General features: G+C 52.0%; 1 protein-coding gene across 3 annotated transcripts in view; it reads left to right on the top strand.

Moving 5' to 3' along the window:
- BAHCC1 (BAH domain and coiled-coil containing 1) overlaps nucleotides 1–23,960 on the top strand; it is a 683,113-nt gene that overhangs the window by 655,160 nt on the left and 3,993 nt on the right. For all 3 annotated transcript variants that reach the window (XM_069655151.1, XM_069655152.1, XM_069655150.1), the window contains one exon: nucleotides 16,133–16,369. In XM_069655151.1, coding sequence (XP_069511252.1) covers nucleotides 16,133–16,369 — 237 coding nt within the window. The remainder of the gene's footprint in view (nucleotides 1–16,132; nucleotides 16,370–23,960) is intronic.

Raw genomic sequence — 23,960 nt, 5'->3', positions numbered from 1 at the left:
CTGAGGTACACCACAGATGGAGAGTGAGATGGAGGAGAGAAAAGGGCCCAGTTGAACCTGGGGAGGGTATCACGGAGACGATTTTATAAGGGTGTCATGATTAACTGTATCAAAGGCAGAGGAAAGGTCAAGAAGGATGAGAACGGAAGGAGAATTGTAGTCAAGATTAGTGAGTAAGTCAAAACGGGTGTCCAGAAGAGTGGTTTCTGTGCCTCTGGCAGCTCTGAAACAAGACTGGTGCTCATGAAGACAATCAACAGATTTCAGTGTGGTGTGTAAGCTGGGAGATGGCCAGCTTCTCCAAGAGTTTGCCCAGGAAAGGGGAAATGGAGATAGGGTGGTAGTTAGCCAGACAGGAAGGGTTGGCAGAAGGCTTTTTGAGGAGACGGTGCCAAGGAAGTGCTTGAGGAGTAAAGGGATGGATCCAGTGGCGAAGGAGTGATTGCAGAAGTCTGCCAAGGCTGGAGCAAGGAAGGCAATGTTGGCCTTGATAGTTCTAGAGGAGCAGGGTGGCACCTGCTTGGATGAGACATTGATAGAGTGAACTAGTCTAAAGAAGAATAGGTGGGAAAGGGGGAGGGAGACCAAGGGAGGCCTGAGAGCGGGATAGGGCGAATGGAATGATGTAGAGGAGAGCGGGCTGGACCACAAGGATGAGTGAGGGCAGAATGTACTGAGTTTTAGTAATGAAGTGAGAGGCCAGTGCATGCAGGGGGCCCGGGAAGGTAGAGGAAAAGTGGAGACTGCAATAGGATTGGTGAGTTCCTTGCAGATTTTGAAAAGTTCAGCTGTGTTGTTAGTGGCCCCAGAAATGCAGGCTTGGATATAGGCCCTCTTCTTCAAGCAGATGGAAAGTCTGTATTGCCTTTCAAGCATGCGGCAGGCCAGTTTGTCAGTGGATGTGCTCGAAGCCTGCCACTTCCGCTCAGCAGCTCTGCACTTGCGTTTCAGAGAGGACAGTCGGACTCATACCAAGAGTTGCGCTTGGAGGCAGGCTTCATGAGGATCCTCATGACAGGGGCAAGGATGTCCAGCGTGTTGGAGATGGAGAGTTGAAGGTTGGTAAGGGCAGTATCGGATTGAGTGTCAGTGGCAGGATTTGGAGGGGGTATGAAAGCTGCAGCAAAAGCAGCATCTGACATTGGCTTCGTAGGTTGTGTGACTGAGAAGAAGACTGGCCGTGCTGTTGGGGGCGTAGCCGGAGGACCCAGGAGGTCCAGGTGAGCGGACAGGCGAGAATGATCAGACCAGGGGAGAGAAGTAGTGAGAGGGTAGTAGATGGGGATGTCTGCAGAGATGAGAACATCCAAGGTGTGTCTGGCTCAGTGCGTTGGAAGAATGGAGGGGGAAAGAGAATCATAGAGGAGTCAAGGTGAATATTGAAGTTTCTGAGGAGTAGAACCTAGGAGGTGGAGGCCAGGAGAGGAGAGTTCAGCCCACTCTGAGAGGAAGAGGGAGACCAGGCCAGGGGGCCTGTAGATAGTGGCCAGAGTCAGCGAGAGGATAGGAGAGACAGCAAGCCCCCAGTCAAGACATTCAAAGGAGTAGGACTGAGTGGGTATGATAGTAGCAGGGACCCATTCAGGGAAGATCAGGGTCACTCCGCGTCCAGACCGGTTAGGCCGGGGCATAGAGGGGATCTGCCCTCTGGGACGAGAGTGTGTCAAAACTCGTGGCTGAGCTGGCCGGAACAATGTCTCAGTGAGAGCGAGGACGTCGAGGTCATCCAGGTGGTGGCAGATGTTAGAGGAGTGTTTGACGGCAGAAAGAGTGTTGAGGGTAGCTAAGTGAAGCTGGGTGCCACTTTTGAAGGTCTTCCGTGGAGGGGTACAGGAATGTGATAAACCCGTCGGTGGTGGCTGAAGGAGGAGTGGCAGGAGACAGGAGGAAGTTGATGAGAGACGGAAGACGCCTGTCAAGAAGGAGTAGGTTAAGCTGAGAGCCATGAACCATGTCAGTGACATTCCATAGACATTGATGATGGCCCTAGAAGAAAGGAAGTGTGCCAAGAGTGCTTCCCAACGGGTGCCGCCATTAATGGTAGAGGAAGAGAAAGGTGAAAGCACTGAGACCATGCAGGGAATCCAAAGGTCTGCAGAGGGGATGACAAAGAGGATGTCGGAGACAGTCTGCCTGGACAAAGCATTGAAATAGGTGTCAGCAACAGGCAGGCTTGGTTTGGAGACCAGGAGATCCTTCTTGAACTTTTTTCTTCCAGTCTTCGAAAGAGAGAGATACGATAGGTGATAGAATAGCAGTAAGAGAAGATAGCAGAGATTGAAAGCACCATGGAGGGAGAGCACAGAGAGAAGGAGGGGGGAAGGAGACCCATCTGTGTCCAGTCGAGATAGGACATGGGATGAGAAGGTTGGGAAGGGAATGGATGAACTGTTTGACTGCCTTGAAGAAGGCTTTACATTTATTGTTGGCATTGGCTGTGCTGTTCTCTGGTGATCATTTGCCTGCATGACGTCAGGGGTTCTTTAAGTAGGCGTAGGTCACATAGGGTACTCCTACGTCCCGTCCCCTTTCCTCCATACTGTATGGGCATCCCTCGCTAGGTACGGAAGACAGATCCTTTTTCACCAGATAAATCATTTTCCCATTTAAATTTAGATGCGCCGATGGCGCGTCCCTGGGAGCATGCACTCCCCTGATTCTGCCCACCGGCGCCACTCCTCAGTCCTCTTTTCCGCATCAACGGGAACCAACTGCTTTCACCAGCACTTCTGGGTTAGGCTTCTTGCCTAGTAATTCCACACGCTCTTCCCTGGAGAAATATTCTTGTCTTTTTTCAATTATTAGATACTGCTTTGTCCTCTGGCGCCACGCTCCTCTCCGGCGCATGTCGAGGACAACAGGCTTCAGCAGGTGTCCAGACTGCGAGGATCCCTTTCCAGCATCTGCGCCCTCTGCCTCCGGTTCCTTGGACCAGACCCCGGCTGGGACGGGAGCACCGCGCGCAACGCCTTGACTCCACGCACGCTCAAAAACCGATTAGCCAGGTGGCGGGAGCTCTTCGGAAGATCGTCTCCAGACTAGCTCAAAGCATTGTGAAGCAGAAGACCAGGCCCAAGGTAGGTGCCCTGTTCTCCTCCACACCCCGCAAGGGTGACTTCTTCCCAGAGAAGTGCCCAAGCGAGAGGGACCCATCAGTTCCTAAGACCAGCAACAACACAGAGGCTGCTCCAACTACCGGCCACCACGCTGAGGCGTCGCAAGATCCTACCGGTGCTACCACTGAGGGGCCACAAGGCTCTATTACCGGGTCCCGACCTGAGGGGCTACGTCTTAACACCGGACCCATGTCTGAGGGGGTGCTTGCACGCAGCACTACCGGAAGCATAGCCGAGGGCACTCCACCTACAAGGCCCTACTGCGGTGCCGGGTCGGCCTCAACCACCACTGATCAACGTACTGGTAGAAGCCGGTCCCAGCTCAGCAAGTCCCAGGACGTGGCATGGAGCAAAACAAAATGGTAGTCGGGCTAGACAAAATTGCAGCTCACCCGACGCCTTCTCCCTTCAGAGACCAGGCAGGGGAACAAACTTCCAGGTGGGATTGGTCAACTCCTGTCACTTGGTCCACATCCTATCCATTCACTTCTCAGGGCAGGTATGCTTCGCCCTACGCAGCGAGATGGGGCAAGCACAGGACACAGCAGCCGCAGGGCCCGAACCCTATGCCTATACCATCAGGCACTCCTCCGGCCTGTGAAGACAGGTTCTTGGAGAAGTTCCTTGCACTTGTGAGAACGCCACAGATGGGTACCATCCTCAGGGATGTGATCACGGACATGTTCCCCCCTACTAAACCTCAAACACCCATGGACACACCACCCCTGGGTCCAGCTCAGCACCCGGCTTCCATGCCTGTACCAGTCACGGCAGCCCTGGCTCTGCCACCTCAGCAGCCTCTGGCACTGATAATCAGCATGCCCCAGGTGCCTGCGCCTAGCACTCCTCTGGCTCCTCCACACCCGCAGGACACAACAGTGGACACAAACAAGGAGGAGGACCCGGACACTCCATCGTCAGCCAAAGCTTTTCACGAATGACTGGCGGGCATGGCTGAGTGCCTAGGAATCCCGCAGCCATAGGTGGAACAACCGGAGGCGGGGGTACTGGCTGAGGTGCTCACACTACGCCCTAGTGCTAGAACGGGAATTCCACTTCAAAAAGACGTAGTATCGCTTGCCTAAAAACGATGGCTTAATCCAGACTCTACCCAGGCTACCAATAGACGTTTCAATGCTAAATACAGGCAAACGGAAGGGGACCCGCTCTTATTGCCGGCGCACCCCCAACCTCATTCCTCGGTGATAGCGGTAGCATCACCTTACTCCAAGCAACAATCTTCTTTGGCGATATCGGCATCCGCACTCCTGGGCAAAGAGAAAAAGATCTTGAGACGTTCAGCAAGAAAATCTACTCCAACACCACTCTCCACCTGCGTCAGGCCAACGCAGATGCCATGTTGGCGGCTGTGAACCAGAAGCTATGGCGGGAGATTGCTGATTTCCTCCCTGAGCTCCCTACTCACAGCCAGGCTTGCTACAAGGCTGGGCTGGCTGAGGCCAAAATCATGGCACAATGCAGTCCACGGTGGCCCACATCGACACTCCAGGTCGGGCCATTTGCATCCCCACCGACATGAGAAGGATGGCTTGGATAAGGACCACAAAATGTAAACCAGATGTGCAGGACAGCATACAAGACCTGCCTTTCGAGGGGAAGGACCTGTCCCATTCGACAACGGACGAGGAACTCGATAAGAAAAAGAATAGCTCGCAGACAGTGAAATCTTTATCGATCCTCACCAAGTCTAATCTGAAGACCTACAGCCAAACGCACAAGCGCTCGGACAAGAGTCGGTTCTTCAGAAGCTTCAGAGGCTTTCAGGAGAGACAGTCCAGGCAACCAAACAGATCACCTAGCCAGCACAAGGTGGCTAACCAGGGGTTTTTCCAGTCCCCCTCCTCAGCCCCAGCCTCAGAGGTGAAGAAATTGTGACAGGCCCATCCGGATCCACGAGTCTCCGTTGGGGGGCAGGCTTGCCCTTCACACACACCGCTGGCGGACAAGGTCCACAGACCCATGGATCCTCTCAGTAGTATACATGGGCTTCTGGCTCCCCATTCCTCCTTCTCCTCCTTCCTCCCCTCCACTCCCGCTGCAATCAGCACCTCTGTTGGCGGGAATACGCTTGCTAGTAGCGAGCCAGGCCGTGGAGGAAGTCCCAGCCTCACAGCGGGGCATGGGTTTCTATTCACAAATTTCCGCCATACACGATAAGAAGCAGACTGGCCTGAGAGTTGTGTTAGACCTTTCCACCTTGAAACTTTGCCTCCCCTCCAAAAGTTCAAGATGGTTACCCCAGCCTTCATAGTGGAGACATTATGTGCAGGAGACTGGATGCGCTCCCTGGGTCTGAAGGATGCCTACATACACGTCCCGATTTGGGAACCCCATCGGTCCTTCATGAAGTTGAGGATCATGGCTTTTCACTTCCAAACCAAGGCTCAACCCTTTGGACTCAATTCGGCCCTAGGGTCTTTACAAGGCTAATGAACGTAGTGGCAGCACTACTCAGGGTGCAAGGCCATCATATTTACCCATATCTAGACGACTGGCTATTCAGGGCGAGATCTCCTGAGGCGGAGCAACATACAGCATCCGCCCTCATGGATACACTATACGACCTGGGATTTTCTATCAATCTCAAAAAGTCACAGTTGGTGCCAACACAGAGCCTGACCTTCCTGGGACTTATCTCGGATACGAGCTCCGAGAGGATCTTCCCCTCGGAGGACAAGATCACGGCCATCAAAACGGCCACCTGGCATTTTCTCAGCAGAGCAGTGACCTCGGCGTGGTGGTACCAACACCTGTTGAGGGTTATGGCCGCATGTCTTCTTGCTGTGCCATATACGAGGCTCAAAATGAGGTAACTGCAACTACATTTCGAGTGGATTGTGTCCTCCAACGTATTCCTCATCTTAGATGTATTCCATCCAGCTTTGCTGCTCTTTGGAATTTTTTTCGGCAGAGGGTGCCGTGAGTCGATGTCGTCGAGTCGATGGTCCCTCTAAGGCCTCCTTCGAGGGTGACGTCATCGGGTGTATAAGTAGCACGCGCGGCACCCGTTGGCTTCAGTTCTGTTTTTCCGCAGTTACATTGCTTCGGACATTCAGCACACCTCGAGTTCTGTGAAGAAATATAAAATAAAACAAAAGAATTATGTCCTCGTCATCGACGCCGACCACGACCCCGAGATCGGGTTTTAAGAAATGCAAGTCGTGCGGCTCAAAAATATCGATCACGGCCCCGCACCGCAAGTGTTTGTGGTGCCTTGGAGAAGGCCACGACATGGAGGCCTGTTCAAAGTGTCAGGTGATGACGGGGAAGGTCTTGCGAGAAAGGAGAGGAAAGTGACAGGTAGGTCGGAAGGATCGAAAAGCCTTTAGCGTCAAGTCGAGACCCCATGAGGAAAAATCTCCTTGATGCGAAAGGCATCGATCTAGATCCCGAAGCGATTCTCATCGCTCGTCGTCTTCGTCAAAAAAGTCAAAGAAACAACGCCATAGGTCTCCCTCCACCTCGTCGTCAGACAAGTCTCCGAAAAAAATGTAATGCCCCACGAAACATTCATCTTCCGAAGAGTGGGAAGCATTCAGGGTCAAAATGATGGAGGTGTTTGAGAAGGCAAAGCCTCGGTCTGTGCCTTCTTCGGAAACTGGGCGGGAGCGTCATCGCTCTGACACTCGCGTGCCCTCGAGCCCGGGTTATCGTAAAAGGAAGGATAGGGAACCTTCCAGGACGCCGAGTGATAAACGCTCGAGTCGAGTCGACCGCTCGAGGTCACCGACGCCGTCCGAGACCTGTCACACCTCGAAGCGAAAAACATCGAAGACGCCCTCGAAGCAGACCCTGTCGACGAGCACTATGCCGTCGACGCCGAAACCTTCGGCGCCAAAGGCTCCAACCAAGCCAGGACAGCCAGAAAAAGAGAAGGAGAAAGTTACAAAACATGTATTTTCTTCAGAACCTGGTACTGCACCTCTTCCTCCTCCTCTCCCAGAGAAGGTTTTCAAGCATCTCCCTAGGAAGGAGTTTTTCAAATCCTTGACCTCAATTCTTGAGGAACAGGAGAGATCCGAGGAGGAAAATGTACCTTTTGGACTGGAATATGGCACCCCAAATGTCCCAAAATGCTTGATGCTGGAGGAAAGCAGAATGAGGGATTTGGTGGAGTCTTTACATAATGCAAGTGGCATTGACACTTCTCCTGAGAATGACTTTGGTAGACCAGATCCAGGAGAGCATGTCAGTCCATCTTACCGTCAGTTAATGACCAAGGTGTTAGATTACTTGGGATGGGCTAGACCACCAGCCCAATTCGTCCAAGACGATTTAACAGACATATTGGACCATGGTCACACTGAAGACCCAGTACTACCTTTTCATGTAGCCTTACAAAACAGAGTGGCCAAGAATTGGGAAACTCCGGATTCTATTCCTCCGGTAAAGTTCCTCGCATCAAAATACCGCCCAGCCAGTAGCGACCCCGGCTATCTGTCAAAACATCCAACTCCCGAGAGTCTGGTCATACAGGCAGCCACAGCTTCCAACAAACTTGCGTACCCGTCTATCCCTCCAGACAGGGACAATAAGCATGTGGATGGTTGGGCACGGAAGGTATTTTCAGCCGGGAGCATGGCATTAAAATCTACCAACTCCACATGTGCCTTGGCAAAATTTTCGTACACTCTGTGGGAGTGCATTGCAATGGCAGCGGAGCACATACCGAGAAGGGGAAGAAAGGGAAGGTTTCCTAGCCATCGTTAGGGATGGAAAGGAGGCCATGCAGGAATCCCTTCAATCTGGATTGGACACTGCGGATTGTGTAAGCAGGTCCATGGGCACTAGCACAGTAATGCGCAGGTTTGCGTAGTTACAGAAGTCGGGTTTTGCACCGGACGTACAGAACCGTCTTCTGAACATGCCTTTTGACGGGTCTCACCTTTTTGGCAACAAGGCTGGCGAGAGCCTTGAGAGGTTGCAGACCTCAAAAGCAGTGGCCAAATCTTTAGGAGCTGCTATTAGGCAACCTCAGCCTTTTCGTGCGCAAGGGCAATCATGGAGGGGACGATCCTATCGTTATTAAACCTCATATGGAAAGACGAGAGGAATGGCTAGTCAAAGGGGCCAAAGAAAGGCCACTCGTGGTGGACGAGGAAAACGTGCTAAGCCAGCTCCAGCTGCAGCCTCTTTGCCATCAGCGGCTGCAACATCTGCCACAAAACCACTTTGAGGACTTGCACCACAAAACACCTGTAGGAGGCAGGCTGTCGCAGCATCTGCAAGAATGGCGAGCCATTACTTCAGATGGTTGGGCTCTACAAATAATAGCCCAAGGCTACTGCCTTCCTTTTCTAAAGCAACCTCAAAGCAATCCACCAGGGAGACACCCGCTGAAACCCGCTCCTACAGCAGGAAGTTCTAACCCTGCTGGAGAAAGGTGCTATAGAATCAGTACCTGCAGCGGAGAGGAACAAGGGATGGTACTCCCCGTATTTCTTGATCCCCAAAAAGGACAGAGGACTGAGACCCATCTTGGACTTAAGAAACTTGAACAAGTTCCTCAAGAAAGACAAATTCAAGATGGTTACCCTTTCTCAGATCCTTCAGGCCCTTCAACTCCAGGACTGGTTGGTGTCATTGGACCTCCAGGATGCTTATTTTCATGTGCCGATTCATCTCAAACACAGAAAATACCTGAGGTTCGTAGTTGGCAACTCACACTATCAGTTTCGAGTCCTGCCATTCGGGTTGACCTCCGCCCCGAGGGTCTTCACCAAGTTAATGGTAGTGGTGGCAGCGCTCCTCAAGAGAGGGGGGATTCATGTCTACCCCTACCTGGACGATTGGTTGATCAGAGCGCGCTCTGCCGAGCAAGCATTGTATCATCTGAAAGTCACCTGCCACTTCCTCCACAAACTGGGCTTCTCCCTCAATTTCAAGAAGTCTCAAATGACACCTTCGTAACAGCTTCAGTACATAGGAGCTGTACTACACACATCCTTGGGAAAGGGCTCGCCTCCCAAGACGAGGGCTCAAGACATTCTTCAGATGGTTTCCAAATTCCAAAATGCCCAAAATCTCCAGGCTTACGACTTTTTAAGATTGCTCGGCCTCATGGCATCTTGCATCTTTCGGGTGCCAGAGGCACGCTTGAGGATGAGAGCCCTTCTATGGGCCCTAAAGTCTCAGTGGTTCCAGTTGTCGGGTCAAATGACGGATCTTCTTCAGATTCCGAACAAGGTCAGACAAGACCTTCTATGGTGGACCTGTACAGAGAACATCCTAAAAGGAGAACCTTTTTTGCAACCATGGCCGGAGATCACAGTAGTGAACGGACGCCTCACTCCTGGGGTGAGGAGCTCATGCCAACGATTTGACAATCAACGGTCGTTGGTCTCCATCGGAGTCCAAACTACATATCAACCTTTTAGAGCTGAGGGCTATCAGACTAGCGCTGAAGGCCTACCTGCCATCTGTCAGGGGAAAGAATGTCCTGATAATGACGGACAACACAGTGGCCATGCACTACCTAAACAAAAGAGGAGGTGTGGGGTCACTACCCCTGTGCAGAGAGGCAATGCAGCTCTGGTATTGGGCAATTCAGGGGGGAATCTCTTTTACAGCAATTCATCTAGCCGGGGAAGAGAATATGGCGGCAGATGCCCTGAGCAGGCAGAGCATGGTGTCCCACGAATGGGAACTGGCTCAGGAAGTCATTCAAGAGATCTTCGCCCTTTGAACGCGTTTGTGGTGGATTGGAATTTCTCACTATTGTATGCGTTTCCTCCGATTCCCGTCATTCCTCAGGTCATTAGGAGGCTGAGACGCTTCGGGAACCGCATGATCCTAATTGCCCCGGATTGGGCCAGGAGAACGCGGTATCCAGACCTTCTAGATATGTCCATCTGTCCTCCAGTACGTCTTCCTCAGAGAGAGAACCTTCTCTCTCAAATGGAAGGTCAGGTTCTCCACCCAGAGGTCAGAACACTCAACCTTCATGCTTGGTATCTGAAAGGCTGAGATACAGGGATTGAAACCTTCTAGATGATGTTATGGAGGTGTTGCTTTTGGCAAGAAGGCCAGCAACAAAGTCTCTATACCGTTGCCGTTGGAAAAAGTTTTGCAACTGGTGCAGGGAAAAGAATGTCGATCCTTTTCTATGTTCTATTCCGGAAGTACTATCTTTCCTTCTGACCCTAGCACATAGAGGTCTGAATATCGGAACAATAAAAGGTTACCTTGCAGCGCTTTCCATTTTCAAGCGCTCATCGGAAGAATGCTCCTACTTCAAAATTCCTTTGATAACACAATTATTAAAAGGTCTCACTAATGTGTTTCCTCCTCACCCATTTCAAGTACCGATTTGGGATCTAAATTTAGTCCTAAAATTCTTAATGTGTGCCCCTTTTGAGCGTATGCACACGTGTCCATTAAGATTACTAACATGGAAAACGGCCTTTTTAGTTGCTCTAACATAGGCAAGGAGAGTGAGCAAATTGCAGGCACTGTCTTCTGGGCCACCCTATACTGTGTTCCATAAGGACAGGGTTGTATTGAGGGTTAAACCATCATTTTTACCAAAAGTAATATCTGATTTTCATTTAAGTCAGAACATTGCTTTACCCTCATTCTATCCTCCACCTCATCCTTCTAAGGAGGAAGAAAGATTACACAGACTGGATCCAAAAAGAGCTTTAAGCTTTTACATCTCTAGACTTTCTAGGCTTAGAGTGGACAACCAGTTGTTTATAGGCTACACAGGAAGGAAACTGGGTCAATCGGTAACAAAACAGACAATTTCACGCTGGATTGTACTTTGCATTTCAGAATGCTACAGACTAGCACAAAAAGACCCACCAGAAGGGTTGAGGGCTCATTCCACCAGAGGCATCGCCTCTTCCACGGCCCTTAAAAGAGGTGTCCCAATAAGGTCCATTTGCGAAGCAGCAACTTGGTCTTCACTTCACACCTTCAAAAAATTCTATAGCCCGGATGCTTCCCAGTCTAGGGAGCAGTACTTTATTCCGCCATCTAAAGGCATTGATAAAAAAAAAAAAATCTGACCCCTCCTCCAGAGAAAGTAACAAAATACTGCTTTGGGAGTCTATCTAAGATGAGGAATATGTTGGAGGACATAATCCACTCAAAAAACCAGTTACTTACCAACTGGTAACGTTCTTTCGATTGGATGTTCCTCCAACGTATTCCTCATCGCCCTCCCAGCCTACCCCTCTGTAGATTTTTCCGGGTTATTGCCATCTCAAATCTCGCAAGGCTGATACCTGTCTGCCGGCACAATCTACACAGTACAAGATCACAGATAAAAAAGAGGGGAAAAACAGAACTGAGGCCAACGGGCGCCGCGCGTGCAACTTATACACCCGATGACGTCACCCTCGACAGAGGCCTTCAAGGGACCATCGACTCGACGACATCGACGCACAGCGCCCTCTGCCGAAAAAATTTCCAAAGAGCAGCAAAACTGGATGGAATACATCTAAGATGAGGAATACGTTGGAGGAACATCCAATCGAAAGAACGTTACCAGTTGGTAAGTAACCTGTTCTTCTCAGCCTCCTGGAACCAGGAGAAAGGTTTGCAGGTGGAGCAGGTCAGCATACCACAACAGCTCCACCAGGATCTGATCTGGTGGGGTACGGACAACAACCTGCGGATAGGCAGGACCTTCCAGCAACCATCACCTCAGGTCCCCAAAACCACAGACTCATCCCAAGAGGGATGGGGAGATATCCTGGATAGCCACAGCGTCCATGGAGTATGGTCCCGGCAGGAGCAGCTGGCGCACATCAACTGGCTCGAGATTGCTCTCAAAGCCTTTCTACCTATTATCACCGGCAGGGTGATTCTCATTCTAACAGACAGCTCCTCTTGAATGTATTACATCAACAAGCAGGGTGGCACCTAGTCACCTCCCATATGCAGACTGGCAATCGACATTTGGGAATGGGCTCTGGTGAACAGCATACACTTGTCAGCAGTCCACCTCCCAGGGGAGTCCAACCTAGAGGCGGACAGGGTCAGCAGGCTGGGCGCGGACAACTACGAATGGCAGTTGGACAAGCAGTTCCTTCAGGGGATCTTCAACACATGTGGACCTCATCGCCACCAGTGCAAACAGGAGGTGCACCCAGTTTGCATCCTGGCGAGGGCAAGGCAGGGGTTCGCTGGGCGACGCAATGCAGACCCAATGGAACAACATGACTGCTTATGCTGTAAACCCCCACTCACCTGGTGCACAGGGTCATTTGCAGGATCAGGGAGTCGAGGGGCCTTCGGATCATCCTGATAGACCCATGGTGCCCAGCGCATCCCTGGTTCTCGGAGCTGCCAGCCTGTTGGACCAGGCCCCTGTACACCTCCCACCGGGCCCTGCACACCTACTCTCTCAGCAGGGGGACACAGTCATCCACCCCTCCCTGTAGAAGTTAGCCTTCGCAACACGGTTCCTGAGCAGGTCTCCCTGAAGCATCTGTACCTGTCACAGGGTAACCTGGCCATTATACAGGGGCCTAGGAGTGACGCCACCAGGTGCCAGTACAAAAGCAAGTGGACCAGGTTCCGTCACTGGGCAGAATCAAAGGAAATTGATCCTTTGACTTGCACGTTGGACGACGTGCTCTTCTTTTCGGCAAACCTACACACTCCGGCATGCAAGTAGACGCATGCTGCACTTATCTGGCGGCCATTGGAGCTTGCAAGAAATCTCAGCAGGAGGTATTCTCATCCTTGAATCTGGTGGTTAAGAGGCACTTAACGGGCCTGACTAGACTATACCGACCTATCAAGAAACTGCACCCGGTGTGAGACCCCAATGTGGTCTTGGGTGCCCTGGCGCATAAACCAATCGAGTCGATGGCATCTGCGGACATCAGGCTGGGAACCATTAAGACAGCCCTCCTAGTGGGCCTTACCTTGGCACGCCGAATCAGTGAGATCCAGGCGCTAGTGGCTTCAGAGCCATATACTACATTTCATAAGGACAAGGTGGTGCTCAGAACACACCCCGCATTCTTACCTAAGTTCGTCTCCTCCTTTCACTTAAATGAGGAGCTAGTGTTAACAACTTTCTTTGTGGACCCTAAGGATGACGCTCATAGGGTACTACACTGTCTAGATGTCAGACGTGCTCTAAAATACTACCTGGACAGAACCAAGAGCTTCCGCAAATCAGACGCCTTCTTCGTCGTTGAGGGATCAAACTCAGGCAGTCAGGCCTCCAAGTCTTCTATAGCAATGAGGATGGTTATGGCCATCAAGGATGCGTATAAAGGGCAGCACCAGCCGTTACCAGCAAACATGCATGCCCACGCCATCAGAGCTAAGGCCACGGCGGTAGCTTTCCAAAGACATGTTCCGTGGCAGGTTATCAGCAAGGCGACTACGTCGGCTACTCTCTCAGCCTTCTGCAAACACTACTACTTGGAGGCCAGTGCCAGATTGGATGCAGCATTTGGTCAGACAGTGTTAAGGAACTTGTTTTCTTAAGAGGGTAAACTCTCCACCCTGGGGCTACATTCAGTTGTAATTGCCCATTCAGTATGGACGAAAGGTGACGGGGCGTAGGAGTAATTATAAATTACTCACCGTAGTGACTAACGTACTCCTAGTCCATAGTCCCCTTTCCTCCATAGGTCCCACCGTCCTCCCCCCTAATAGAGCTGGTGTCATTAGACAATGTTAATTGTCGAAGCATCAAAGTGGACTGAGGAGTGGTGCCGATGGGTGTAGTCAGGGGAGAGCATACTCCCAGGGCTGCGCCCCTGCATGTATCTAAATTTCAAGAGGAAGAATATTTTTTCTGGTGAAAAAGGTTCCATCTCCCGCCCTAGTGAGCGACGCCCATACAGTATGGAAGAAAGGGGACTATGGACTATGAGTATGTTAGTCACTATGGTGAGTAACTTATAATTTTGAATCTATCTGATCACTGCGCCGCCCGTAATTCCGCCAACGAAAATGTCGACGACCATTGCGGTGCGGCACAGTGATCAGATAGACCACTGTAGCCTGAATTCCCCAACCCACTCCCCCCTCCATCCCTGGCCACTTACCTTAACAGCGCCACACACGGAAGTGTGGTGCTGACTTCCCTCGATCACTGCAGCGTCAGTTCCCACCCACTTAGGTGCGTCAGCGATGGCGCTGCAGGGTCTTTTTCTTTTACACTTTCGTGTCTCCCGCTCTCCATTTAATGGAAGCGGGGGACACCTCCTGACCCCCATTGCCATGACTAAGAGGAACAGGGGAAACCCCTGCAACCTCTGCTTTCCTTAGTCGCAGTAATGGGGATCAGCATATTTGTAATGCGCAAAGGTGCAGTTTTAGTACCAGGCGACCTTATGAGGTCACAGTACTGGTGCGATTACATCATTTTTAGACTTGCACTCACGCCTCTCTTGCTTCGGGAAAACTCTTTTGCTAATGTTTGAGTTCTTGCATGCACCAAGGAACAGATGGTTTGGATCTGATAATTTATTGTTTTTCTACGGCTTGTATTATGTTGTTTGTCAGGTCCTCACAACAAGGAAACTTGAAGCACTCAACACCCGGAAGACAGAGTAGTGACAAGGTTGTACGGTGTACTGTGACTGCTTCTATTGGAACGTTTTTGAAGGATTGGGCTGTGTGCTTAATAGGCTTGCGTTGGATGTGATTGGTTGGGTTGATGTGGTGGGTGGTGAAGGGAATGGAGAGGTGGTCTGACCATTTGAGAGTTAAGGGATGTTTTGTATTTGACAGTTGGTTAGGAAGTGATGATGAAGCCCACGGTGTTGCCATTGGTATGAGTTGAGTCGGTTGTATGCTGTTTGTGGTTTGATGTGTATGGTAGGTTCAGTGTTGTCTCATAACTCATTCATGGTGGCAGTGTTGCCTGGTAGTTGAAGTCCCAGAGAAAAGTGTTATTGGCATGTGTGTGGGACGTTATGGTGACCATGTTTGAAAATGCCTCAGGGAAGGATGGATTTGTTGGGTTTAATACTTCTGAGTCCTCCACCAGTCCTTTGAGGTTTGTCTGATGTGAATGTTGCAGAGATTAGTGGTGAGAATGTGCAGGATGCGGGTAGAGGTGGGGGCTAGCTAGCTCATGGTTAGGGATGATGTCTTCAATGTCAGCTGTGAATAATGTTAGGAAAAGTCAGCAGCTCTGCTGCTTGGATGCATCTGTCCACTATTTAGTCTTTTACATGTAATGAAGCACATTCAACTAGTGTTCAGTTTATTTCTTCACTCTCACGTTTGAGAGATATGGAAATTGGACCACTAGCCAAAGTGATGTGCTCAAGACCACACAGGTTTGGTTTAGTAGGGAAGCAGGGGTTATAATCCATAAAATCGTTTTCCCAAATGTTCAGTTGAGCCACTGGGTGACAACCATTATTTTAGGCATTATAACTGTTCAAACAACACACCACAATTTTGAACAAGGGGGATGTGGCCATTGTGTTAGGCCTATGTCTCGCAGAAATGTAGGTTTTGGAGTTGAGGGTTAGACACATATGCAATAGAGTGTGTGGGCTGCCTAATTTGTAATCATTGTTAATCCTGCATGAGATCATTATGTCTAATCCAGATTGGTAGTCTACAAAAATATGATATTGCATTAAATAAATATTCCAAATCCTCTACCAGTTGATCATTATATCCCCCTACCTACCTATCAGTTTTGCAATCCTGTCTGATGATAATTCTTGCTAATCATATTCCTGCTTTTATTATTGCCGATAGCCCTTACTCCTAATAACTAATGCCCATTCTTGCTAACTCTGTAGGACACTATCACTGCTTTGTGAAAGGCAGTGATGTGTATTTTATTGGAAAAAGCACAAATATGTCTCAAATGCAGAGGGGGAAACACCCTCCGATTGACCAAAAATGGTTAGACTTGCTTACTCAGTGACCTCTTAGTGGGTCTAAGTTGCCTATGACATTAAGTTCTCTCTCTATATATATATATATATACTATATTGTTACTAATATAAAGGGGATATTACTTACAGAATCATCTTTCTTTTCTTCCTTCTGCACAGCGGAGGGGCATGAAAGGCAAAGCGCGAAAGCTCTTCTACAAGGCGATAGTGAGAGGAAAGGAGACCTTGCACCTTGGCGACTGTGCCGTCTTCCTCTCAGCCGGGCGTCCCAACCTGCCCTACATCGGACGCATTGAGAGCATGTGGGAGTCCTGGGGCAGCAACATGGTGGTGAAAGTCAAATGGTTTTACCATCCTGAGGAAACCAAACTGGGGAAGCGACACAGTGATGGCAAGGTAAAACCCAGGGAAGCATGGCGTCTCTCTATCTACTAGATGGAGAATGAAAATAAGGTGCAATGAATTTCAAATTACCACCGGTGTAGGGGGGATCCTGCACTGAGACATGGTTATCGGATCAGAATATTGGTTTGCAATGGACAGCAAAAAGCCAGAGCCAGTGAGTTTTGAGATCGGTGTTAGGGTATAGCATTAAGGATAGTTTAGTCAGAACAAAGGGCCCACAAATCCCTATTCATCAAAAGACCATCACCTCCACTATAAAAAAAATGGGACCAGATCTGCATAGCCTCCTTGGGAAAACATATACATTTCTGGCATATTATTAAGCGTTGCCCATCTTAAATAGCCATTGCATTTGAAGTAGTGCTGAACTCTGCTAAGTAGAAATCACACCTTTTACCACATGCGGTAGCCCCCTGTACATGTTGCTGGCTTTTCGGCTTTGTTTTTCTACAAGCCAGGCTTAATCCAAAGGCTAACAGAGAGTGTGGTTAAAAGTAACCTCAAAGTGCTGAATAGTGTCCTACAGAATGTACCCCTTTTCTGTTTGTTTTTGTGCCTGTTTAAAATGGCTTCACAATGCATAGTCTATTTTCTCCAGCATGGGGTCTGGCATGGATTCACATGCTCATGAATATTCCCCGTCGTCAGGCCGGGAATCCTCAGTATAGAAAAAATCAGTATCAGTTTCGTTTCTGATCTGTCTTTCTCAGTAGTAACCAATCACTGGTCTCTGGGTCATACTGCCCCCAGCCAATGACTGCCCTCTCCCTAAGCCCCGCCCCCGGCAGCCATCCTCAGATTTTTACCGCACATGCAAGTGTTGGGAGTCCTCGTGCTGTAGCTCTCGAACTTTTGCTGCGTTTTCACGCTTTTTTCAGGAGATTTTCTCATTTTTTCGGTTAAATAGAGCCTCAAGCTCCACCGTTTCTACTTCCGATCAACGGGGATCCGTTTCGGCGTTTCTACGCCCCTCAAGGGTGAAGATTTCGTCGAGTTACGCTTTTGGAGGATTCCAGAAGTTCCGAGGCCTACCCCGGACATGGCCCAGGAGAAAGGGAGCTCGACGCCCGGGAAGCTGTTCAGGACCTGCCCTGGATGCCAGCTTCAGAACGTTTTCAAGGAGGACGAGCATTCGTTATGCCTCTACTGTCTCCATGAGGACAAGATGCACAAGGAAAAGGACTGCGCGTTTTGTGGGAACATGTCGGAGCGGACCATGAAGGATCGCCAGCTCCGTCTCGCCAACTGGTTGGAAGGTAAGAGCCCGCCAGGCGAGAAGAAGAAGAAGTCCTAGCGGTCTTCTAAGTCCTGTGAGGGGGCTCTGGCGACGGAGGCCCAACAAAAGGCTAAGCACCGCGAGTCCGCGGGCACCGGAAGCGCCGAACGGTCGGGCTCCTTGGCTGCAGGGCGCATCCTCCACGGCGCCATCGACCACGAGCCAACGCTCTGGCTCGGGTAAGAGGAAGTCCGAGAACCCGGCGAAGCTTCTGGAGAGGCCCCGGTCGATCTCGAAGATTCCGGCAGAGGGGAAGCGAGGCTCGGACCCCCCCCCCCAAGGTGAAGGCCCCAGGTGTACAGAAGGTGACGTTGGCCTTAATTCACCTCGATTGAGGATGTCGCCGCGGCACTGGCTCAGCCTGTGGAGGCTACACCAGTGGAGGCGCCCTCAGGTACCAGAGTCTCCCTGCCACCGTGGAGGGAGTCGTCTTTCAGGCCCATCGAGAAGACCCCCACGAAGTCCTCGTTGGAAAGGGTGGGGGAGGGGTTGGTGGCCGTCGTGGATACGGACACGACCTCTGAAGAGGAGCTCATCCAAGTCGTGGAGGAGGCCCAGCCCATCGGGAGGGATCCCGACGAGGGCGACGGTGACCCAGACGAGGCTCCTCAAGAGCCCTCGCTCCCATTGTTTCCGGCGCCGCAGGACACCTTGGCGGCCATTTTGTCAGCCATCCAGTCCTTATGCTCGGAGATAAGGACTAGGTTGCTCCTTCCCCCGACGGAGGTACCTGAGCCAGACCCGACAGGGGAACCGGAGCCAGGACCTTCGGAGAGCCCACCACTTAAGGGGAGGAGGACGCATCCTAGGCCTCCTCTCCCGCCTCTGCGGCCTTCTCTGCCTTCCCCCGGTCCACTACCCACGGGGATGATACAGGCATGGACACGACTACAACGGGTACGGATGACGACGGAGGCGACGACAGGACGTGTCCCCCGTCGCCCCCTGCCCGGGCGTCCCCGCCCCACGAGATTGGATCCTTCCATGCTATGATTTCCAGGGCATCTGAGCTCTTCCAGCTCTGCCCCGAAGAAAAGAAGAAGGAAGGGTTCCTTTACCAACGGCGCGAGGCTAAAAGGAAGACGGTCCTCGCCGTACCGCTTCTTGATGACATCTGGGATGAGGGGCTCGCCCTCCTCAAGAACCCTGCCACGGCGTCTGCGAAGAGGGACAGGTACGAGAAGAAGTACCGGGTCCCCGACGCTGCCCCCTTGTGCCTTAGGGTGCAACCTACCCCGGATTCGGTCGTTTCGGCGGCGGCCAAGAAGAAAGCAGGGGGGCATCGGCCTCGACTTCAACCTCCCCGCCGGACGGCGAGGGTAGGAAGCTGGATGCGATGGGACGACGGGTCATCTCATCTGCAGCGACGACCATCAAGGCGGCCAACACCCTGGCCATCGTAGCCCGCTATGACAGGGAGTTATGGTTCAAGATCGCCCCTCTGTTGGATTTCCTTCCGGACGCCAAGAGGACTGAGGCCCTGGAAATCTTACAGTAAGGTGAGATTGCCTCAGACCATGCCATTACGGTGGCTACGGACATCGCCAACACCGGTTTCCGTCAGTTGGGCAACGGCATTTGCCTGAGACGACGAGGATGGCTCAAGGCGACGGATTTCCGCCAGGACGTACAGACCAAGGTTTTGGACATGCCCTTCGATGGGAACAACCTTTTTGGCAAGGTGGTTGATGAGTCCCTTCAGGCGATCAAGACGGACACGGACACGCACGGAGACGGCCTGTGCACTGGGTGTGCTCCAACAGCGACGGCCGTCCTTTTGGAGCTCCGGAGGCAGACAGGGTGCCTCCAAGGGAGCCGGCAGCAGCTCCTCTACGTACCGTCAAGCGGCAAGATCTTCGTCGCAGGAGGCCTACAGGGGACGCGGCAAGTCAGGTGGATCCCGACGTCGTCACCAAGGTGGTCAAGGAGGCAAAGCGGCCTCCAAGCAAGATTGAACCGACCGACGGGTCGGGCCCCCGCCGAAGCATCCCGGTGGGAGGCCGACTGACGAAGTTCGTCGGCGTGTGGGAGGCCATCTCCACCGACCGTTGGGTGCTGGACGCCCTGGCCCTGGGGCACGCCCTCGAGTTCCACAAGAGGTGCCCCCGCATTCCTCCCGTGTCCAGGAAGGAAAATCACGTCCCTCAACTGCTGTTGGAAGTAAGGGCGATGCTCAGGAAAGGTGCCATCGAGCTCGTTCCAAAGAGGCTTCGGGGCTCCGGAGTTTACTCAAGATACTTCCTCGTAAAGAAGAAGACAGGAGGATGGCGTCCCATCCTGGACCTGCGACGACTGAACAAATACATCAAGGCACAGAAGTTCCGGATGGTCACCCTCCAGCACGTGCTGGGACAGCTGGAGGAGGGCGATTTCCTGTCGTCGTTGGACTTGGAGGATGCATACTTCCACATCCCTATTCTAAAGAGACACCGAAAGTTCCTCAGGTTCGTGGTCAAAGGGCGGCACTACCAGTTCAAGGCCCTCCCGTTCGGATTAAAATCGGCGCCCAGGGTGTTCACCAAGTGCCTAGCACCGGTGGCGGCGCGGCTGCGCCTGCAGGGGATCCACGTCTACCCCTACCTGGACGACTGGCTCATACGGGCAAGGACAAGGGAGCTCGCCGTGGAACACATTACGAAGACCGTCCAGCTGCTCACGGACCTGGGGTTCTCCATCAACTTTCCAAAATCCCACCTGGTCCCGTCGCAAGTCGCCCTGTTTCTGGGAGCACAGCTCGACACAGTGGCGCGGCGGGCCTCACCGTCGGAGGAAAGGATAAGGACCATCCTGGGAAAGGTGCAACGTCTGCTGGCCACGGACGTGGCCAGAGTGAGGTCTATCAAGTCCCTCCTCGGAATGATGTCCTCCTGCATTTATCTGGTGCGCCACTGCAGACTTCGGATGCGGCCCTTGCAAGAATTCCTCGACGCCCACTGGATCCAGACGACGGGCAGCTTCGAGGACAGGATCCCGCTCGACGAAGCGTTCCGTCAGGCGATACGATGGTGGGGTGTCAGCTCTCATCTGATGGTGGGAACAGGTTTCCTAGCCCCGGCCCACCAAGTGACGGTGACGACGGATGCCTCCCTGGAAGGTTGGGGAGCGCACACCGGGGGTCTCCACGCAAGAGGCCTTTGGCTCCCGGAGGAGAAGACTCTCCACATCAACATCTTGGAGCTCCGTGCAGTCTTCTGGGCCCTCAGGTCCTTCCTTCAGTCCCTCAAGGGCAAGGTGGTGAGGATCTTCACCGACAACACCACCACAATGTTTTACATTCGGAAGCAGGGCGGAACCAGATCCCCTGCCCTATCCAAGGAAGCCCAGGATCTGTGGCATTGGGCCGTCGCCCAAGGGATGTTTCTGGTACCCTTTCATCTGGCAGGGATAAAAAACACCATCGCCGACTCACTCAGCAGAGAGCTGCGCCCGTGCCATGAGTGGGAACTGCGCCAGGATCAAGTGGACCATCTCTTCCGACGATGGGGCGAACCTCAGATCGATCTCTTCGCGACGGCGGCGAACTCCAAGTGCCGGAGGTTCGCCAGCAGGTTTCCCCAACCGAGGAGCATGGGCGATGCTTTCTCGTTCCCTTGGGACGGCCTGTTCCTTTATGCATTCCCGCCGTTGCCGTTGCTACTCCGGCTCATCAACCAGCTCAAGAGGTCCCGGTGCAGGATGATCCTCGTCGCACCGCCGTGGCCGAGGCAGACCTGGTTCCCTTCGGACCTTCTGGACTAGTCAGCGTCCCACCAGTCAAGCTGCCGACGGACACGGATCTTCTCTCCAGCGAAGGAGGTGCCATTCTTCATCACGAACCAGAGTCGCTGAACTTGCAGGCCTGGCTCCTGCAGCACTAGAGTTCGGGGGATACGACATCCCGGCCAACTGCAGAGAGGTTCTTGCGAAAGCCAGGGCATCCTCAACTCTCAAGTGCTACGGACACAAATGGAAGAGGTTCTCTGTCTGGTGCCGTGCACAGAAGATTAACCCTCTGCGGATTACGGCTCCTCAAGTATTGCCGTACCTATTGTCCTTGGCCAAGGCTGGCCTGTCTCATGCTTCCATCAAGGTACATATGGCTGCCGTCTCACGTTACACCAGAACTACAGGACGGGCGTCCTTGTGGTCTCATTGACTGGTGAAGGAATTTATGAAAGGACTGTTCCGATCATTCCCGCCGGTGAAGGCCCCTGCCCTGGCGTGGGAGCTCAACGTGGTGCTGACTAGGCTCATGGGGGCCCCATTCGAGCCTATGCATTCAGCGCCGTTGAAGTTTCTGTCGTGGAAGACAGCATTCCTCGTGGCCATCACCTCTGCACGACGAGTGGGAGAGATCCAGGCCCTGTCTTGCAAGCCTCCATACTTGACTTTTCACGACACGAGGGTGGTGCTAAGGACGCACCCCTCCTTCATGCCCAAGGTGCCGTCGGACTTCCACCTCAATGAGCCCTTGGTGTTGCCAGTTTTCTTCCTGTCGCCTTCGTCGCCGGCTGAGAAGACTCTGCACTCGCTGGATGTAGCTAGAGTGCTGAAGTTCTACGTGGACCGCACGAAGAGTTTTCAGAAGACATCACAGCTGTTTGTGAACTTTGAACCTGTGAATCAAGGGAAGGCTCTCTCGAAGACTTCCATTTCCAGATGGCTCTCCGGCTGCATCATGCACTGTCACCGGTTGGCAAACCGACCGTTGCCAGGCCGTCCGAGAGCCCATTCGACCAGAGCGATCGCTGCTACTACGGCGTTCCTGTCTGGTGTGCCCCTGTTCGACATCTGCAGGGCTGCTACGTGGAGGTCAACACACACCTTCACGAGATTCTACTGCGTCGACCGGGATTCCAGGGAGGAGTCCAGAGTCGGCCAGGCAGTGCTGCGCAACCTGTTCGTCTAAGGTGAGCCTGATGAGGAGGTAAGAGTTGCTTAATGTTGAGTTGTTGTATTGCTTGATATTGAGCCTTTTGCCACCTCCCGTGGTTGTGCATGTGTATACTGCTGTGTATTCTTATATTCATGAGCATGTGAATCCATGCCAGACCCCATGCTGGAGAAGGAACAAGTTACTTACCTGTAACTGTTGTTCTCCAGCATGGGTCTGGCATGGATTCACATGCGAACCCTCCCGCCTACCCTTCTGCGGCTCTTCACTTGGTCATACTGCCACTTCACGTGCTACCAAATCTGAGGATGGCTGCCGGGGGCGGGGCTTAGGGAGAGGGCAGTCATTGGCTGGGGGCAGTATGACCCAGAGACCAGTGATTGGTTACTACTGAGAAAGACAGATCAGAAACGAAACTGATACTGATTTTTTCTATACCGAGGATTCCCGGCCTGACGACGGGGAATATTCATGAGCATGTGAATCCATGCCAGACCCATGCTGGAGAACAACAGTTACAGGTAAGTAACTTGTTCCTTACCTAGCGGTGTACATTGTTTACCCCCTCTTCCATCACCAAAGTGGAGATCTTTTTTGCCTCTTAGTTGTTTATGGAGGGATGGTATGCCATTGGTGACTGTCGTGATGTTTGAATGTTTCGTGGTGTGTCACTCAGTTCCTCGAAAGGGGGTTAAAGTAGACTCTGATAACCACTGACCTCGCCTACTGCTGGAAACTTGTATTGCATTACTGGAAGGCCTGCTGCTCAAGGACCACAGATCTGCACTAGCATCCTTCAACCCTCCGAGGAATCCGACAGCACAGTTCTGCCTCTCCAGATGACCAGAAAGAACCCTCTGCAGCGCTCCTTTCCCCTGATCCATTGGGAACAATTGGTTTACAGCTCCTGCTCAAAGACCTCAGAGCTCATGTTCGTTGGGGGCGTAACGTGAATGATGGGTGTAAAAGCCTTGAGTAAGGCTTTAATGCCTTTCAATCACGTCACGTCCCACTTTCAAGCGTTTGTATTACGGAGAGAAGGGTTGGAACGAAATTTGTTTTTCATAGCATGGATTTGCATGCCGGCACAAATGCTGACGATCCCTATGGGGTCTGCCTGTTATCAGGGAGCATGTACAATTACATTTAAACCCTCATGTCTGGGAGGGTTTAATTTCAATTGGAAACACTGCTTGACATGCGAGCATGGCAAGCGGCGCTCCCAATGAAAAGTAATTGCCAGGCAGAGTTTACTCACTTTGCACTGGAGAGAGCAAATGTGAGAGGCAAAAGGTGGTGTACACGCTTGTACACCGCCTTTTGCTCTGGGGTGCAAATGACGGACAAAAAATGTTTACATTGCAAACGTAACGGCTCCCCCCCCCACCTTGCACTTTTCATTAAAATGAGCTCTTTCATCTCCTAAATCTCCT

This window comes from Ambystoma mexicanum, chromosome 3q (genome assembly GCF_040938575.1).
Source record: "Ambystoma mexicanum isolate Mex_15411 chromosome 3q, UKY_AmexF1_1, whole genome shotgun sequence".
NCBI lineage: Eukaryota > Metazoa > Chordata > Amphibia > Caudata > Ambystomatidae > Ambystoma > Ambystoma mexicanum.
This window is presented reverse-complemented; position numbering and strand designations above follow the sequence as displayed.